This window comes from Prinia subflava, chromosome 2 (genome assembly GCF_021018805.1).
Source record: "Prinia subflava isolate CZ2003 ecotype Zambia chromosome 2, Cam_Psub_1.2, whole genome shotgun sequence".
Classification (NCBI taxonomy): domain Eukaryota; kingdom Metazoa; phylum Chordata; class Aves; order Passeriformes; family Cisticolidae; genus Prinia; species Prinia subflava.
In genome coordinates this window covers 53,575,308-53,593,329 of record NC_086248.1, presented here as the reverse complement: position 1 = coordinate 53,593,329, position 18,022 = coordinate 53,575,308, and the positions used below count along the sequence as shown (strand labels likewise).

The window sequence follows — 18,022 nt, the reverse complement described above, 5'->3', positions numbered from 1 at the left end:
CCACAAACTTCAAAATTAAAATAACCCAATGACATCTCTAAGCTTCCTATGGATTGTTGCTTTAAACAATTGATGAAATTATACAAACTGCATGTAGATTCTGTCAGTTTGTGTGATCATTATTTGAGTCTGGTAATGTCTAATAATTAGAATTTCATAACCTTTTTTTGCCTTTTACAGAGGGGCTACAATGAGATCCGCGAAGTTAAACAGTTTCATTTCACTGGCTGGCCAGATCATGGAGTTCCTTACAATGCCACAGGCCTGCTTTCCTTTATACGGAGAGTCAAATTATCCAACCCTCCTAGTGCAGGGCCTATTGTTGTCCATTGCAGGTGTGTACAGAAGGTGTAGATTTTTATTTTTCACAACTGTTTATATGGTTATTTACAGCAGCCTCTTCTCTCATCCATCATTTTGAAGTGCTCTGTTTTTGTTGTTCCCTTTTTGAACTGCCTAATTCACACTGCAGTAGGATTTGGCTGTCTACAGCAATGTTTGAAAATAACCAGATTCTAGTACCCTTTTCTTAAATAGAACAGTCTGAGATTTTATTTTTCCTGCAACAGCTGCCTCAGCTAAATCATGATACTCTAGGCTATCATTTTAGGTAGCCTTCAACAATTTTGTGACAGTGTTTGAGAATGAGTGTAGATACATCTGCTTTGATAGTTTGGTGTTGCATATAATGTCTGAACAGATTATTAATTTAAAGCAAAGTAAGCAAGTAGATGAAAAAAGATGGAATTAGGTTAGTGGCAACAAATACAGAATGTTTCTCCTGTGCAGATTTTGCAAGGTTATGTTGTTGGGACACAGTCCTTTGACAAATAGAATTTATTTTCTAAAATGTTTGATTTACTTAAATGTTTTAGTTAAATGTTTAATTGCATTTTGTAGGTAAACTTACTCAGCCTTTACAGGTTTTAATAATTCACTGTGCAAAAACTGTCCATAGCTTTATGTAAAGCCAAAATAAATCATGAGTGAATCTTCTGGATATTGTTAAATGTGCTTTCTGAACTAGCTTGGAACTCGGCAGGTAAAACATACATTTGAGTTTCTTATTGTGATAGATCATTTAAAAATTGTTCTGAGTTTTATTAAAGAAAAACAAGATCTATAATATTCTGAAGTGCATAAGTTTAATCGTTCTTCAGATTTCAGTTAAACTAAACTTTTGGTTTTTCTTTTTTGCTGTTACTTGGTGATCAAATATGATGGAAAAATGTTGTTTTGAACACATCAAAAGATTTAAAGGACGTTATCATGAGAAGGAGAGAAGACAAAAATTAGATAGTGGCTGTGATGAAAAACTGAATGATTTTATAAAAATGCTGTCAATAATGGTTATAAAGTTTGTAGATGTTTCTCTGGGGCTATTCCTAACAGTATTTACTGACTCTTTTCAGTGCTGGTGCTGGGCGGACAGGCTGTTATATTGTGATCGATATCATGTTGGATATGGCAGAAAGAGAAGGTGTTGTGGATATCTACAACTGCGTCAAAGCCTTGAGGTCCCGGCGCATCAACATGGTACAAACTGAGGTACAGCAGTTTGCCTTTGAACCTGAAGCTTTTTGAAACATTCTAGGTCAGAATCTCACTGTCACTCAGAAAAGAGCAGTCAGTGGCCCTGTCGAGGGGGTACCTCCACTGAGAACCACTGCTCAGTGTAAAAGCGCCCAGAAGCAGGGTGGTGCAACAAATCTGCCAACTCTTGTAGTCTTCACAGAAACAAGTGCCTGCCTAACTTGGTAATAAAAGGAAGGAAAAGATTTTTTTCAGGGAAGGCCTTACATTAAATGAGTCTGGGATGTCTCTTCCCAGCTCTGGTATCAGCAATCCCAGGATACCAAAGGTGGTAGTTCAGCAGGCTGCCACTTGTTTTAGACAATCTCCAGTCACTGGAGATCAATGTATAAATCAATGTATAAATTGATTGGTGAACTTTACATCTGTTTCACAGTCTCTTTTCAATTCTGTTTCTGTTTGCTGCAAATCTTTTCCATAGTTTTACTTTTGGTCTTTCAACATGCCTTCAGCAGCTTCACTATAAAACCTTTGCCTTAGGAATGAAGTTCTATCAGCTCCCACTCTGTCACCAGAGTACCAGTGAGCTTCCAAAGAAACACAGGTTATTGGTTTATATTGGCAGATTAGCTGAAGTGGTTCACCACTTCTCTCTCCTGCCCTCCATAAGGACATGTACCTGAGATGTGATTTCACCTGTGACCACATGGAAATCTCTGCAGTTGGCAGCCAAACATGTCAGTGCAATTTGGTGCAGTTTTTATTCCATGCTGCAACCTATGCCAGTTGAACAGATGGTCCTGGTCAGCCATTCCTGGTACAGGACCATTAACCTTTGGGAAGTACATGGGTGGAGTATTTCAGTGTGACTGCTTTAATCCTCTCAGTTTAATCTGCACTTACATGTGAATTAACACATCTACTATTATTCCTTTCTCCACCTTTTGCCTCTTACCTCTCACCTTCTCTCAGAGGTTCATACTTGCACAACAAAATAAAGCTGTCGTTGCATCCAGTTATTGTGATGGTCATACAGTCAACAGTGATGCCAATAGCTCCATAGCCATGTGGGTAAGGCTGTAGAGCCAGAAGATGACTGTGGTCCCTGAACATGTGCTGTTTATACAGGCACATGTTAGATTTTGTGCTCTTAAGAACCTCGTTGGTTCACAATAGCTACGTGGGGCTGGCAGATTTCTAGACAAGGTTTACATCTATTACTCCCAGGGTGAGTAAATATCATGGGCGTTTTGTGTAAAAATTGACAGGAGGCCTAACTGAAATAGTAATGCCGTTGTCCAGGACTCAGGCTCTCTCAGGGCAAGTTAGTAAAAATGGGAAGAAATGGTGCTTCTGTTGGAACACACTGTAATTTATTACTGGCCTAGAGCCAAGTATGAGGCAATGATGCACTGACTTGCACATGCAGAAGGAGAATGCAGCGTGCCAAATACTTGCTAATCACACTGGTAGTACTTGAAGCAATTTACACTTTCTGCTAACATCAGAAGATTGAAAGCTATTAAAAAAATTGGTAAAGCAAACAAGTCTTTGGCATGTGCACAGAAACCCACAAGCACTACAAGAAAACTGAAAATCTTCTCTTAAATAAATTACTATCCCTGCTCTGTTAAGTTTTACAGAATTTAAATTGGTCCTGAAGAAAACATCCTTATTCACTGCACCCCAAAAAGAACAAGACTGACTGTACTAAAGCATTATTTAATGTATTGATGGACAGTAATTTGAATGGGTTTAAGAGTGTGCAGTAGGTCTGTTTAAAGCAAGAAAGATCTGTTGGTTTTAAATGGCTACAATTTTTGTTTCTTTTCCTAATTTGACAGGAGCAGTACATCTTTATTCACGATGCCATTCTAGAAGCTTGCCTGTGTGGAGAAACTGCCATTCCTGTCTGTGAATTCAAAGCTGCTTATTTTGATATGATTAGAATAGACTCCCAGACAAACTCTTCGCATCTCAAAGATGAGTTTCAGGTATTCACAGTTCCTACTAACTCTTGATGTGACAACAATTTTTTTGCCTCTAGATAAATTTAATTTATTTTAAGGAGAAGGTTTTTCATATGACTTTTATAGCAATTGGTCCCTAACTTTTTGTCTACAAAATAGAGCACCCATGTTTATGTGCTTTGCAAAATTGTTTTAAATACAGAATATCCTCCTTTTAATAAAATTGCAGTAAATATCTGTCTGAAGTAAAGACCAGTGAGTAGGAGGCAGAGGGAGTTTTGGCTTTCATTTGCACATCAAAGGCATTGCTTTTTAGGGCTCCAAAGGATCCTCTTTGTTTTGTTCCTTTCAGAAGGGATGGTGTCATGCTGAATGTGCTCAGTGGTACACGGAGTGCCTGTAAAACCAGCAGCTTAACCCCCCTTGCAAAGCCCCAGAATGTCCAAGAAATGTAGGAGCCTGCATTTGCTAATGTCTTCTTGCTATTGCCTCGTGTTTTCTCATATTGCAATATTTTACAGTAAAACCTGGGGACTCTCGAGTCCCACGTGTGTTAGCTCAGCATGCTAAACCAAGCCTCCTCTCTCCTCAGACCCTGAATTCTGTGACCCCTCGCCTGCAGGCAGAGGACTGCAGCATCGCCTGCTTGCCAAGGAACCACGACAAGAACCGCTTCATGGATATGCTGCCACCTGACAGATGTCTGCCTTTCTTAATTACTATTGATGGGGAGAGCAGCAACTACATCAATGCTGCTCTTATGGACGTAAGAGACTACCTTCTTTGTCTGCATAGCGTGCCATGGAAAGCTCTGTAATGTGAGAGAGAGCACTTGCTGGTTTAATGAAGGGTAATTCTGTTACTGCAGTGCCCAGTAAAACAGTCCTAATGAAGAAGGATAGGGAGGAAAGTGCAAGAAGCCCCACCAGCTTGTGTTTTTTGTTCAGAAGGTTTGTTATCTTTAGTCTTTGGCATCCTTGTGGGACCCACTGGAAATCTCACCATTTTAACAGCATTATATAAAGCTCTAGTGTCCAGACCTCCAAATCTCAAATCTCAGCAGGACCTCAAAAATCTGCTGTTTGTTAGGAAGTAAATGTTACCTATCTGAGCATGAGGTTACTATCACTGTTTCATAAAAAACTCTTTCTATATTGAGGCAGGAGGAAAAAAAAGTTTTCTTGGCATGTTTGGGTATAGAGTATAGGATTGGGGGCTTTGTTTATATTTTGAGCTGCAGCTCTTTAAAGCTGAAGTCTGAGTAACAGAAATACTGTCAGGGGAAAAGGTGAATTAATGGGAAAAATGGAGCTGAACCTGCTTGTCCATGTCTGATCGATAAAGCAGTTCATGTGCTGCCAGATACCTGCCTGTGCCTCCCATTAGCATTTCCAAAGTTAAGCCCCTAAAGCCACTTTTACTTTTATTTAAGTAAATACTTGAATAAGTGGCCTGATTTCCAGGAGTATCTCCCTTTCCTCAAAAATGAAATGCTGTCAGGAACTGCCATGTCAAGGAGAGATGCTGAAATAAAATGGCAAATAGCAGCAGAAATCAACACTGATTGGTATAGTCATCCTTGAGTTCTGAGCTAGTGCAGAAAATGAACTGATAGCAAAATGCAGACCCTAATTTCACAACTAGCTTATTGTGTCAAAAAAATAGAGGAATGGCATGTGTAAGACCAAAGTATTAGGGTGACAAGGGGGCTGAAGAGATGAATTGCAGCAGTGAACAGAATTCTGGTAGCAAAAAATGTTTAGAATTGCAGTTAAAATTGCTTTAAGCACCTGAATAAAACTGATGAACCAACCAACAGAGCTGCATAGAAGAGTGTGGTTTGGGGTGAAAGGAAGACAACACAGGCTGTAGGAGCACTCTGAGTGTCAATAGAGTGTGGCAGTAGGAACATGAACCAAGCAATATATGAATGGATTGGCAATCAGAGGCAAGTTTGAAAAGCAGAAATGGTAGTAATAAAAGGAAAAACAGTAGCAGGGAAAAAAAAAAGATTATTTTAAAATGAAGGTATATAACAAGGTTATAAGTAAAGGGTTAAAATTCTGGGTAACACAAGTTAGGATTGTTTGCCTTTTCTCTTCTGTTTTTTTCTTTTAAGACTGATTTATTCAGAGAAGAGGAACTACTCCTGGACAAGAAGAAGGGACTTTCAATAACAAAACAGAAACAGAAATAGAAACTTACCTTTTTCTTTCCCTTGAGAAACACTAGAAATTATGAGGAAGGGGGGTAGGACAACATCAGCTAGGACATGTTTTATTTCTTAAAAGTATAGGGGAAGAATCAAAATTGGTTGTCCCTGTGTTGTCCCTGGGCAGTTCTAGGAAGTAGGACATGAGGTGCTGCTACCCCAACATCCTTCCTGCATTAGAAAAGGTAACAAAAACCTAGATTAAAAAAATCAGCAACCTCCTTCATCTCTTGTTAAACAAGTGCTGATGCTAAAGACATTGCCAACAAGTTATTGGAGGGTATGTCGATTTACTGCACATAAAGATCTCTAAGATCAATCTTCAAATGAGCAAGCTTCCATAGCAAAAGTGGTTTATCTATCCTACCAGGTCTTTCTCCTAAATTAATTTAGTCTACCATGGATGGTTACAAATTGCCTGCAAAAGGCTTCTGATATCTCCTCTTCTGCTTGGTGCTCATAATACATCTGCAGCAGGAAAATAGCCCCTCAGCTGTTAGTTGTTTCTCAGTTACTGTACAAGGTGGGAAATCCCTATTTGCAGTTGTGTACAACACAGCATACAGAAAATGGAACCTGTGGCCATGGCAGGAAATAGTATTTTGCTGTTTAACTTATTCTTTCTGCTGGAAATGGGTCCCAGTGATCATGAAAGTCAAATCTGTGGGTGTGCATTGTGAAATGCAGTTTGGGATTGAGTTTAGTCCCCAGTTTGGTCACAGAGCTCATGTAAAACCTACTGTGGAGAGGGTGATCTTCTGAGACCTCTGCACTCCTCTCTGCATCATGAGGTGAAGGTTCCCTGCTTGGTTCACGGACACAGTGCTTAGAGCAGAATTGCCTGAGCCTCAGCTCAACAGAGTCACGAAGAACATCTTCAGTGGCTGGAGCATATCTGAGTGTAAAAACAGAGCTTGTTCTGAAACCAAGAAGAAGGCAGGCCTGAGCAGAGTAACCTATTTGTTCTTATTGGAGATGATAATGTATTTTTAACTTTTATATCTTCAGTGATATATGAAGTAACTGATGTCACAGCTTTGTTCTATTTTTATGTTTTTTTCTGTTTCAGTAGTATTCAAGTACTTCCCATACCAGTACTAATAAAATTGTTTGCTTTTACAGAGCTACAGGCAGCCAGCAGCTTTTATTGTCACACAACATCCTTTACCAAACACTGTGAAAGATTTCTGGAGATTAGTGTATGACTATGGCTGTACTTCTCTTGTGATGTTAAATGAAGTCGACTTAGCACAGGTTAGTTTGGAACTCGAGTTTTCCATGTACCATCCTGGGCTTTAATCACTCTGGATTTACTACATGACAAAAATGTAGAATGGTGTAGTGACTTTACAATTCTTCTCTGCTTTACAGCAGCTAATCAACACTAGTGCTCAGCAAAGGTTGTTTGAGATGTCTGCAGTGGATTAAGGCAATGCTCAGGTTGTAAGTTTCCATTTAATTATGCCTGTTTTGCTCTGGCACAGGGCTGCCCACAATACTGGCCCGAGGAAGGGATACTGCGGTATGGCCCCATCCAAGTGGAATGCATGTCATGTTCAATGGACTGCGACGTCATAAACAGAATTTTCAGGATATGCAATCTAACAAGAGTAAGGATTATTCTAACACTGTGTGACAGAAAAATATTTTTTCATGCTTTCTAGGTGCTTGTGCTTTTTAATTTTGAATAATAGCAAAATACTAATGTTCATAAGATGTTACCCAGAAAAGAGTCAGTCAAGCATCAATATCTAATACTAATTTCTAGTACTTTTCAATATCTGTGGTACTTTTCTACACTAAACAAAGAGAGCTTTAGGGTGAATGGATGTTGTTCTGAGTCATTCTCCCTGATGTGTGAGAAGTATTCTGTATTGTTTTTTTGGTGTACAGCAAAAGAAATATCGCTGTAATGAACACATACTGACAGAGATTTAGTTCATAGCTTTGGTAAGATGTTTTCTGTGGTGAATCACGAACAGAAACACTGGGGCTGATTATAGCACCTTCTATAGAACTAGCATCTTTTCAGCCCAAGGTGCGTAAACCACAACAGGAAAGGGAGACTGTGGCACCCTGCAAAGCAGGGTGTGATAAAACTCTGAAAATTCCTCTGCCTCTAAAGGGTTCTGCCACCAATGTGCCTCAACCTACAGTTATCATCTTTTTCTCAACTTCAGTAGCAGTTGCCAGTCTTGCATTCTTCTCAGCTCTTTCACACGTTAGACCATCTTACCTTTTTGCTGTCCCATAGTATTCCAGTCTCTCACAGCATCTTTTTAAACCCTGTTTGCCATATAGTGTTGCTCTTTAGCTCACCCCTATGAATTGCTTATTTATGTTGCCTAAAGAATTACACATGCTTGTGCCGCCAGTCTGTGTACTAACCAGCAATCCCTATTTTACTTACCATGACTGCTTTTTATCTTCCATCCAATACTGAACCTATCACAATTATTAGTGTATCTTGAGTATATGTTTAATTTTCATTAATCTTGAATGATAACTGTGGGGAAAATTAATTACTGTGTACACACAGATCTTTCATGTGTTTTATTTTTTTTTTCTTGTATTTTGGTCACATTTTCATTTTTCAGAGGGCACAGATAAATTTTCAAGTTTTCATGTGGCAACTATTTTACTCTTTTTTTTTTTTTTCATATATTTAGAATTACAAAAAGCATTTTCAGCTCTTTCTGGAAACTACAGGAAACTTAGGTGTGGCAAATATTACACCATAGCATTTTTTTCTTGTATTTTGAGATTTCCTCTTTTTCTTTTTTTTTTTTCTTTTCTTATTTTATTTTTTCCATTCCTTTTTCATGATGCTGTGATTTTCTACTCCTCTACTTCTCTTTGTCCCCTATGCTCTTTTGCTCATAAACCTTGCTCTTAAAAATCTCTCTTCTCTGTTCTTACTTTTCTAAAATCCACATTCCTACTTGTCATCTTCAGCTTCAAGAAACTAGATAGACTATTTATTCTTCCTGTTATTGAGGCCTTTCTTGTGACAGTCTAATTCTATTCAAAGCTCTCCCTGTGTCACATTTAGCATGTGGAAAGCTCAGAGACTGGCAGCAAGGCTGTCATGATTATCATAGTCTGGCACAAAGGGAAGACTTCAAGGACAGTAGTAAAGTTTGAGCACCAGTGTTACTTGTTGTTCATTTGTAATGGGGAACACATCATTCATGTGTAGGAGCCAAATGTATCTCTCTCTCATTTTGTAACTCTAGGAATTTAATAGTGACGTTTTAAATTGATTTGTGGTGTTAAGCGACCTTAGCACATAGAATCTATGGATTCTAGGGAATTTGTCTAGAATTCAGGATAGGTTACATTTGTGATTGATAAATGGTGATGTTGTTTTCAATGTAGTTCCCTTTTTTACTATTTCTGACATCTTCCTTGAGCTGAAGTGGTAGAAATTACTGGGAGCCCTACCATGCAATGATACACACTAGAATCTGTCTATAGTATAAACACCTAGGTTTTACATTAGTTTTATGTTTTGGTTTTCTAAACCAAGATGTAAAAGATGCCATTTTAACCTAAAGCTCTTTGATTTCCCTCAGCCACAAGAGGGCTATCTGATGGTGCAGCAATTCCAGTATTTGGGATGGGCTTCTCACAGAGATGTCCCAGCTTCCAAGAGATCTTTCTTGAAGTTAATTCTCCAGGTTGAAAAATGGCAAGAGGAATGTGAAGAAGGGGAGGGCCGGACCATCATCCATTGCCTGTGAGTAACTTGGAGAAAGTAAACTGCTGCTCTTTAAATAAATTCTTATACATTAATTATTGGCTTTGATTTAAGCAGTACTCTTATGGGTACCTTCTTTGAGACCTGGGCCTGTTACTTTTCTAATGAAAAAAACCAAAAAGTACCACTGCCTACCACTGTAGGTTGGCTTTTGTTCAACTTTAGGATTTTTCTGTGTCAGGTCAAGGAATGAGTATTTTGAGTGTGATACTAGAGTGATACTGTGTATACTGTCATCTTCTATACATAATAGAATGTTTTTCAGGTGCAAGACATGTACAGATCTGCTTCTTCTGTCTGGTTTCAGTAAGGAAGTCTTTAACATTGAGTCCAAGTAGGGGATTTTTGTGTCTCTTTTGCACAGAGTGTGCTACATTTTTTCCCAAAAGGAAGGCCTATTTTGAGGGGTTTAAACTGAAAACTATGGATGTATGAAATCTGAAAAAAGCTCTATTACAGTATATGATACTAAAACTATTGTTGGTGAATGACTGCTGGCTGCTTACCTGATACTTAAATGGGAACTGTTTCAGAAGTTTTAAGATATGGCATCTTCCTCTCCCTAAGGGGAGAGTGATCAATCTGTCTCCTGCCTTATCTAAATATAATGTTTAAAATGTAGAAATTGAATTATGCATTTCTCCTTACTCTGAGAAAAAAAGACCTCTGTTTAAATGTTCAGAATGAACTAGTGACCTGTTTCTGCCTATGACACCTCAAAATTAATAAGAAGAAATACCTACCTTAATATCTCTGAAATTAAGATTAGAATAGTTCAGCAGTGTCCCCAAAGGTCAACCAGTTATTAAATCAGTGATGCCTTAGCATATCTGGTTGGATAATCCTCATATCATAGGTTAATTTAAGTGAGTGTCTTTCCAGAATTAAGTGGAAAATGTACTTGGCATTGAACTTATTTTTTTATTTCTAATGTCCTACTTGCCATTGAACTTGATTTTTGTTGTGCTTTTTTTTATTTCTAATGTATATATAATTTAGACTTATAGCATGGTTGGGCAGCATGATGGGCTCTAAGGGCAGAATTCTAAATTAGTAATTGAGAGGAAGGTCAGAAAATGTCTAAGCAAATGTCTTAGACCAAACCCACTGGAGCTGCAAAGACATTGCCGAAGTCTGATCTCCCTTTGGGACTCAGGAATCACTTGTGCTTACAGAGTGAAAGAACAGAAGTGTGTTTTGGATGCTGTTTCAGGCCACAGTGGCACTTAACTCTCTCTTTTCCTGGCGTACAGAAACGGCGGTGGCCGGAGCGGGATGTTCTGTGCCATTGGCATCGTGGTTGAGATGGTGAAAAGGCAGAATGTGGTGGATGTTTTCCACGCTGTGAAGACCTTGCGGAACAGTAAGCCCAACATGGTAGAAACTCCGGTAAGCACCAGCCCCGCAGGGTTGCTGCAAACGTCCAGGGAGCCAGAGGCTGCCTCGTGGTGTTAGCTGTGTTTTCAGTCCTCTGCCCAGAAAACAGCACAAACATACAGTGGGCCAGAAGAGACATGAACAGATATTGGGTGTAAAGACAAGTCAGCATCATGAGAGGACAGGGTTAGCATTTCACACTACCTTTCTAGTGGCGGTTGCGTGCTTTCCACAGCAAGCATTCTTAATTAACAGAGTGTGCTTTAATCTCCCAAAATAACCTGGTCTGTTTGGAAGGAAGTTGCAGCAGGCTGCGCTCACAAAAGCCATCTTGAAATTTTACAGAGCAAGGCATTTCTCCTTGGAAGGAATAAGCTGTGAAGTACAGATTCCTAGCTGGATCTGTGAATATTTTGCTCCTTAGTAAAAACTGCTGCTTTGAAAGTTGTATTGAATAATGACAATCTTTGTTTGCTAGTACTCAGATTTGTAGTAGTCAAAATACCTCAGAACTTTAAAATCAAACATTTGGATCTAGTATGTTGTAAATGAATCTATAAAATCATTTAGGTTGGAAGAGACCCTTAAGATCATTGAATTCAACAGTTAAATAATAAACAATATAAACAATAAAATAATATAAACAATATGAGCCTGAATTAGCAAAACTGCAAGACTAAATATCTGTATGTACATTGCCAGAATTTAAAATAACCTCAAATCTTCTGGTTAATCTTTATGCATGCAGTATGAGTTCCTATCCACTTGAACATTTGCCTGTGTTGCAGAAACTGAACATTAAGGACTGGAAGGTCCTTCAAAATTCTCCCACATGGATGTTTTTCCTTTTTGTAGGTGAATGAAAGCAGGTTATATAGTGTTTGGGAGTTCCTGCCATTTGAGTCTCACACTGCCAGCTGCCAGTGTCACTTTTCAGCCAGATGGCTGCCTACAGCATGAAAATCAGGGATGCCAATTGAAATTAAAAACATGTTTTAGTTTAACCGTAGTGGAAATTGCTTCTGACCCTGTGGACTTGCACATTGTGCAAAATGGCTGTAGCTTCCTCTTCCCATATTCCCCTTTTTTCACATGTCAGTGTTTGCTTAATATCAAATAGCTTCTGTGGCATGATTCTCTTAATCATAATGCATCACTTCCATCCCTTGTCACCACATAAATTAAGAAGGTGGTTAATATGTTAACAAATAGAACGTCCTGTGGCAGCAGTGACACTGGGCTAGGTATTGCTGCTTTAGCTGTAAGTGCTTTGCATTCTCCTGTGCCACAGACATCTGAGACACAACATATTGAATTGCTGCCTGGATTTCAGTTCACTGCTGTCAAGAAAATGGGTCAGATCACATGGAAAATTGTGTCTCTGTAAAGGGAGGCCAAGGTAGATTGTGTTTGTTTCTGATAAATGTTCTGCAAAATTATATTGCATTTCAAAATAGTCCTGAATTCCACTGCAGCTTTACACTGAAGTTGTTACATTTTTTAGTTATATATTTGTGTTGTGTATATTTTTATTCAGAACTCTTCAACAGCAGAAGCCGTTGAGTTGTTAGTTAGAAAACAAACAAGAAAAACCACTGTAGAACAGGTCATGTGCCCTACATTCAGCAACAGGATCAGATAACAACCAGCAGCGCAATAAAGCCTTAAAGATATCCCCACAACTTCCTGTTAATGCATCACACTGTCTTCCTGTGCAAACAAAAATAAATCACAAGGGCAGATTTCATTTTTCAAGTCATGAGAACAATAGACATCAAATTAATTTCCTTGGTTTTATTTCTTCTTCCCCTCTCCTCTCTCCTTCCTCCTCCCTGTCTCCCAGTATCAGCTCTCAACAGCACCATTGTTGAGGACAAATAACCACAATGAGGTTTTGAGTTTTAACTTCCTTATTAAACGTGCATCTGATCTTTTGGATGCCACATCAACTAAACTGTAGCAATGGGCTCTGGACACGGAGCTGCTCAGGGTCCTGCACCAGTCACTGCTCGATGTCAGCTAGCTCAAATAGAAGTGGTGTATCAGAGTCGAGGTGCTCTCACTGCAAGAATGCTCTGACTGAGAGGAGAGCTTTTCATGTTTCATAAACCAGTTCAGAAGCTGAAAAAAAATCAAAGCCCATCATTACTTTCCATGATCAGGGTCCTTTTCCCCTTCATTGGTTAGGGTGAGCTTTTAAATCAGAGCTGGTAATATACTTGCGTAATGGTGGTGGGGAGGAAATAGAAAATCCAAGCCTGTTGGGTTTACTAGTTAGCAAAGAATGTTCTTGGCTATAGATATTGCTGCTAAGATTTTAGATTTTAATGTAACTTCTGTTTCTGTTCCCCCTTAAAGGAGCAATATCGTTTCTGCTACGATGTTGCACTGGAGTACCTGGAATCCTCCTAGTCGGAAAGGATGTGTCGAAGTTCACCAAATATATGAATCTCAATAAGCTGTTTTGACAACAGTTCTTGATCCTGTGAAGAAAGATTTTAGGGGAAGAGGGGGGGTGGGAGGGATTTTAAATTTTAAATGCAAAGTATTTTTCTTATGAAGTTGTGTATCTTAATAAAAGAACTCAATCTGTTTCTATGCTTGTATACAGTATCAACATTTAGTGCCACATAAATACTATTTAATGAAAAGCAGAGTCAGAAGAGATTTGCTCAAATTAGGACCTTCTCGTGTGTGTATATGCAGCCGTCTCTCCGATACAGTAGAGCGACCATCTGTTGCATGTATCAATATTTCCTATATGGTATTATTTTTTTTCTTTTGATACATTGTTAAGGTACAATAACAGTGCAGATTGATAGTAAGGTTCATTCTTTATACGTTTCAAGTGTTGCATATATATATATTATATAGTAAAAGAAAAACTGGCTTATTTTGTTTTAATGTGCAATGATGGCTGGATCACATAAAGATCTTTATAGAGAAACTTAAACATAAGCCAAAGACTCAAGTGTAAATATGTCTATATGGAGAAAGCACATGTATTTATTGTTTACTTGCATTCCTTTTTTGATGGCTGAAAAAAAAAGAAGAATCATTTTTCTTGAAGAAAGCTTTTTTTGCTGAAATCAAGTGTAAACAATTTTTGTAGTTTATTTTTTGTATGTTTTAGTGTAAGTAGAAGACATACTTTTTATGCATAGACCAAGAAACATTGGTATAGTGGTTTTGTTGTGTACATGCTTGTGATTCAAATTCATGTAAACAACTTGATTATAGAAGGTCTTTAAGTACAGGACCAAAATCTAAACATTTTCCTGAAAATGTATAGTTTTTCACAGTTGCATTAGTTAGGTACTGATTAAAAAACTATGTAAGGAAGTAAACACTTCAAAATGGCCTTGCCTATGACTTGCACAATATTGGAAGAAATTTTTAAGATCCATTAAAATTGTACAGGAACCAATTGTTTGAAAGCTATTGAAGCACAGATCAACAGAACTGTGACACAAATAGATGGGTCTGCATATGCCCTTCAGGGTACAAAAGTATTTGTTTAGCAAATTGTAAATTTAAGCATTGTTTAATTTGATGTTTACAAACATGTAAGCTTTGCTTCCTAGAAAGCAAAATTTGAATAAACCAATGCCAGATTCTGATTATAGTTGTGGTGTACAAAATGTTACTTTGCTTTTACTTAGATTGCAGTTCACAAAGTTTCGTCTGTCTTACGGGCTAAAATCAGTCTGGTCTCCTCTTGGTCATTTTTAGAACAGACAATAAAATGCTTTTAAGTATTCTGTAAAGTAAGAGTGAACTAAATTTTTATTTCAAGATTCTTTTATATTTTTTTCTTACTTTGATACTGTCTCATTGATCGTTCTGTTAAGGAGTCATTCCTGTCTGAAAGACCAATATATTTGCATAAGGAAATCTCAAAAGGAAATTGTATTATTTTTTACCCCAGTGTGTCCAGGAATATGTCATAAGACTCCATGGCATCTGTACGTCCTGAATTTCTTCCTTCAGATACATGGAATTATCCATTCAGCACTATAAACATCAAAGAGATGTTTAGAGAAACACTGCTTCTCAGATTTTTTTCAGTACCTCCATCTGTACTGCATAGCTCCACCTCTTTCAAATCTAAGCCACTTTTTTTTTTCATGTCACCCACTGTTAATTCCTAGTTATGAACAGCAAGATAAATAAATAAGGTTTGAAACATTCGCTGGGTCTGACTTCTTAATACTCAAATTGCCCTATTTTTTCTTCTGCCATACTGGAAAGTGGAGCCTAAGTTACATGCTTTGTAGCATTCTTAGCTTTCCCTGTGAGGAAATGGCATTCAACTAACTTTGGCAGTTAAAGTGCTGGGTCTGTTACCTAGAGCTGACTGTCTGGTCACCACAGTTTGTGGAAACAACAGGCCTGATGCATCCTGCCTGTCAAACCTCTGTTTGGCACTAAATGATTCTGACTGTGGAAAAAATCTTCCTCTGTTGTCTGAGAGGATGTTGAGAAAACTAGTCTAGATTAATTTTTGTGACAGATGAGATGAGTAGCTCTTAGGGTTGTGGAATACAAAAGCCACATTCTGTACTGCCAGAATGATATTTATGTTTTGGGTGGAGTTTTTCTCATGGGCAGCTACTGTGTTTGAGACAGTAGAGTCCATCCCCATCAGAGTTTCAGGATCCTGGTTAAAACCTTTGAGCCCAGTTTCCCCTGGACATTGAGCATGACTGGTGCAAGTGCCAGTATTAATCCTGGCATTGCAGCATACTAAGCCTGCAAAAGAGTCTTCCTTGGGAGCATCCTCCTTGGCTAGAAGAGATTATTGCTGCTGCTGGTCTTTTTGCAGAGGGGAACTCTGCCAGTGTTCAAGTACTCCCTGAGAATCTCACAATTTTTGTAACTGTTGCTGATCTGGGGTGTAACTGGGGTGATCTAAAGAGCTTTTGCAATAGCTCGTGATTGAAAAATTTCTGGGAAATTCTTCCTGGCAAGGTCAGGGAAAAATATGCAGAGGGAATATTGCATGTGAGAAGCAGATGAGAAATATCGTTCTCCAGTAGTGATATCTCTTGAAGGTCTCTTAGGCAAAAGATAATATTAGAATGTGACTTTTAGTATAAAATTAGAAGAGATAAATTGTTTTGTTGCACAGCTCTTTCCCTTCTCTTATCTCACCCAGTGTAAGCAACTGCCAGCTTTGTTTTCTGAGGGCACCAGCTCTGTTACCCCAGATAAATGCTGCTCTGGAATCCTTTACTTACACCCATACAGGACAGAAGAAAGGGAAGTGGAGGGACTGAAACACCTCTCTCTCTGACACAGAGAGAAAACAAGTATTTATTTATTATAAAAAGAGTGTGCTGTGGAAGAATAGAAGTATTGCCAACCTTGTACACTTGAAGAGGGAAATGTTTCCCTCCCTGAGGTGGTGAAAAGCCACTGGCACCAGTATCACAATGTGCCAGCAGCTCCTAACCTGGAGTGGTCCACAGGGTTCAAGATTCCTCAGAATCTTTCAGCTTGCTCTCAACCTTGCTGAAATACTAGCACACACTCAGGCAAGTGCCTACAGCCTGCAGAGTGCATTGCCTCAGCTTTCCTCAGCAGCACGAAGCAAAGGCTGGACACAACTGTGGTAGATACAGAAAGCAAATGTGCATCAAGGCAGAGTCTAAAGAAGCACAAAAGGCTACATCCATGGAGATGAGATAATTCAAATTTGAAATTAATGAAGTTGAAACTGATTTAATACCAGACAGTGAAAATAACCAAAGAAAGTACATGTTCCCAAAAACATGGTTGCTGTGTGGAGAAGTTACTCTTTAAAACTGAGAAGTTATGACTCCAGTGTCCTGCTCTGTGTAGTTGTTAGTGGAAGGAATTTTGTGAGCCACTTGGATGGCTTTGGCTCGTTTTCTGTAGGCCAGTAATCAAAGAGGTAATTTTAGGATGTGTTCAAATTATCTGAATTTTCAGAATCTTAGGATCCGACACTGAAGAAGAATAAAAGGCGTGAAACACCTTGGAAGTGTTTAAAGCAGTACCATTGAGATGGAATAGCTATTAAATCTCAGCACTCTGTCTAGTGAGAGGCTTTCTTTCTTTTTTTCTTTTAGCCTTCTGAATCTGCCTTCCTGGTTCATAGTGACCTAACTCCAGAAGAAAGAAGTGTGAGGAGACTCAGGTTTTAACCTTTTACCTGGGTCTGGTCAGACCTTTTACCTGGGAGAGGTCAGACCCCAGCTGGTTGATGAGATCCTAGTGTTTACATTTCCTGCTTCCTGGGTAAATGATGCCATTGGGAAACAACCTGGAAACAGGCTTTGCCTTCCTAGAAAACACTCACTGGAGTAGGAGTTTGAAGCTTGAAGCTTAGTATCTTCAGCATATGCAAGCAGTTACTGGGTTTTATTTCATTTGGGAAGTTGCTCAGTTAATATATTTACTTAGTTTGTGCTATGTCCTACATACTACATTAAGAAATGGAATATTTCTTCAAGAAATATGAAAACCAAAGCTACTGCCAGAGAGTGCTCTTTCAAACCAATTAACAATTTCCAAACTCAAAGGTCTAAAAAGAGCAGACAAGGGAAGCAATGGTAGGCAAGTACTTTGTCATTGAGCCTCAAGTGTGAATTGAAATGTTAAAGTACAAGGAAGGGACAGCCTGAGAAAAAACGTTGCAGAATCATTGCATGGCCAGGCCACCTGGATTGACAAATGACTGTATAAAGGACCTCTTTTAAACTTCACTCTGCTGCAGTGTCAGAAGAAACCCTGAGATCTTGAAATAAATATAAAAGCTGCTTTTATAGTGCTCTGCTCTGTACTGAAAAGAAAAGTAACTCATTTTCTGCTGTACTTTCCTGTGTCACGTAGAGGTCTGAATTGAGTAAAGTGATCCTAATCTCACAAAAGAACCTTTGTGGTGATTTATTGCTACTGGTCTTTGTTAAACAGTCAAAGATCTTGTAACCTTTGCAAATCCAGGATAGTCAAGGGTATCTGTGAATACTCACCTATGTCATTACTTTCTAGGGTGGAATAATCTGCTGGAATCAGATTGTGTGTACTGAGGATGAGACTTTCAGAATATGCAGACGTTTAGTACCATAAATCTTCCTTCAACTTTACGCAGAGAAATCTTTGGTAATTTTTTAACTGGGGGCTCTGTTTGAGTGAACATTGAGG

General features: G+C 38.6%; 1 protein-coding gene across 4 annotated transcripts in view; it reads left to right on the top strand.

The window, feature by feature from the left end:
- PTPRK (protein tyrosine phosphatase receptor type K) overlaps positions 1-13,361 on the top strand; it is a 386,603-nt gene extending 373,242 nt beyond the window's left edge. For all 4 annotated transcript variants that reach the window (XM_063389974.1, XM_063389972.1, XM_063389970.1 and 1 more), the window contains 9 exons: positions 181-335; positions 1,413-1,548; positions 3,378-3,527; positions 4,096-4,269; positions 6,838-6,969; positions 7,200-7,325; positions 9,291-9,454; positions 10,729-10,864; positions 13,211-13,361. In XM_063389974.1, coding sequence (XP_063246044.1) covers positions 181-335; positions 1,413-1,548; positions 3,378-3,527; positions 4,096-4,269; positions 6,838-6,969; positions 7,200-7,325; positions 9,291-9,454; positions 10,729-10,864; positions 13,211-13,264 — 1,227 coding nt within the window. In that variant the 3' untranslated portion in view covers positions 13,265-13,361. The remainder of the gene's footprint in view (positions 1-180; positions 336-1,412; positions 1,549-3,377; positions 3,528-4,095; positions 4,270-6,837; positions 6,970-7,199; positions 7,326-9,290; positions 9,455-10,728; positions 10,865-13,210) is intronic.
- Positions 13,362-18,022: the final 4,661 nt, after the last annotated feature.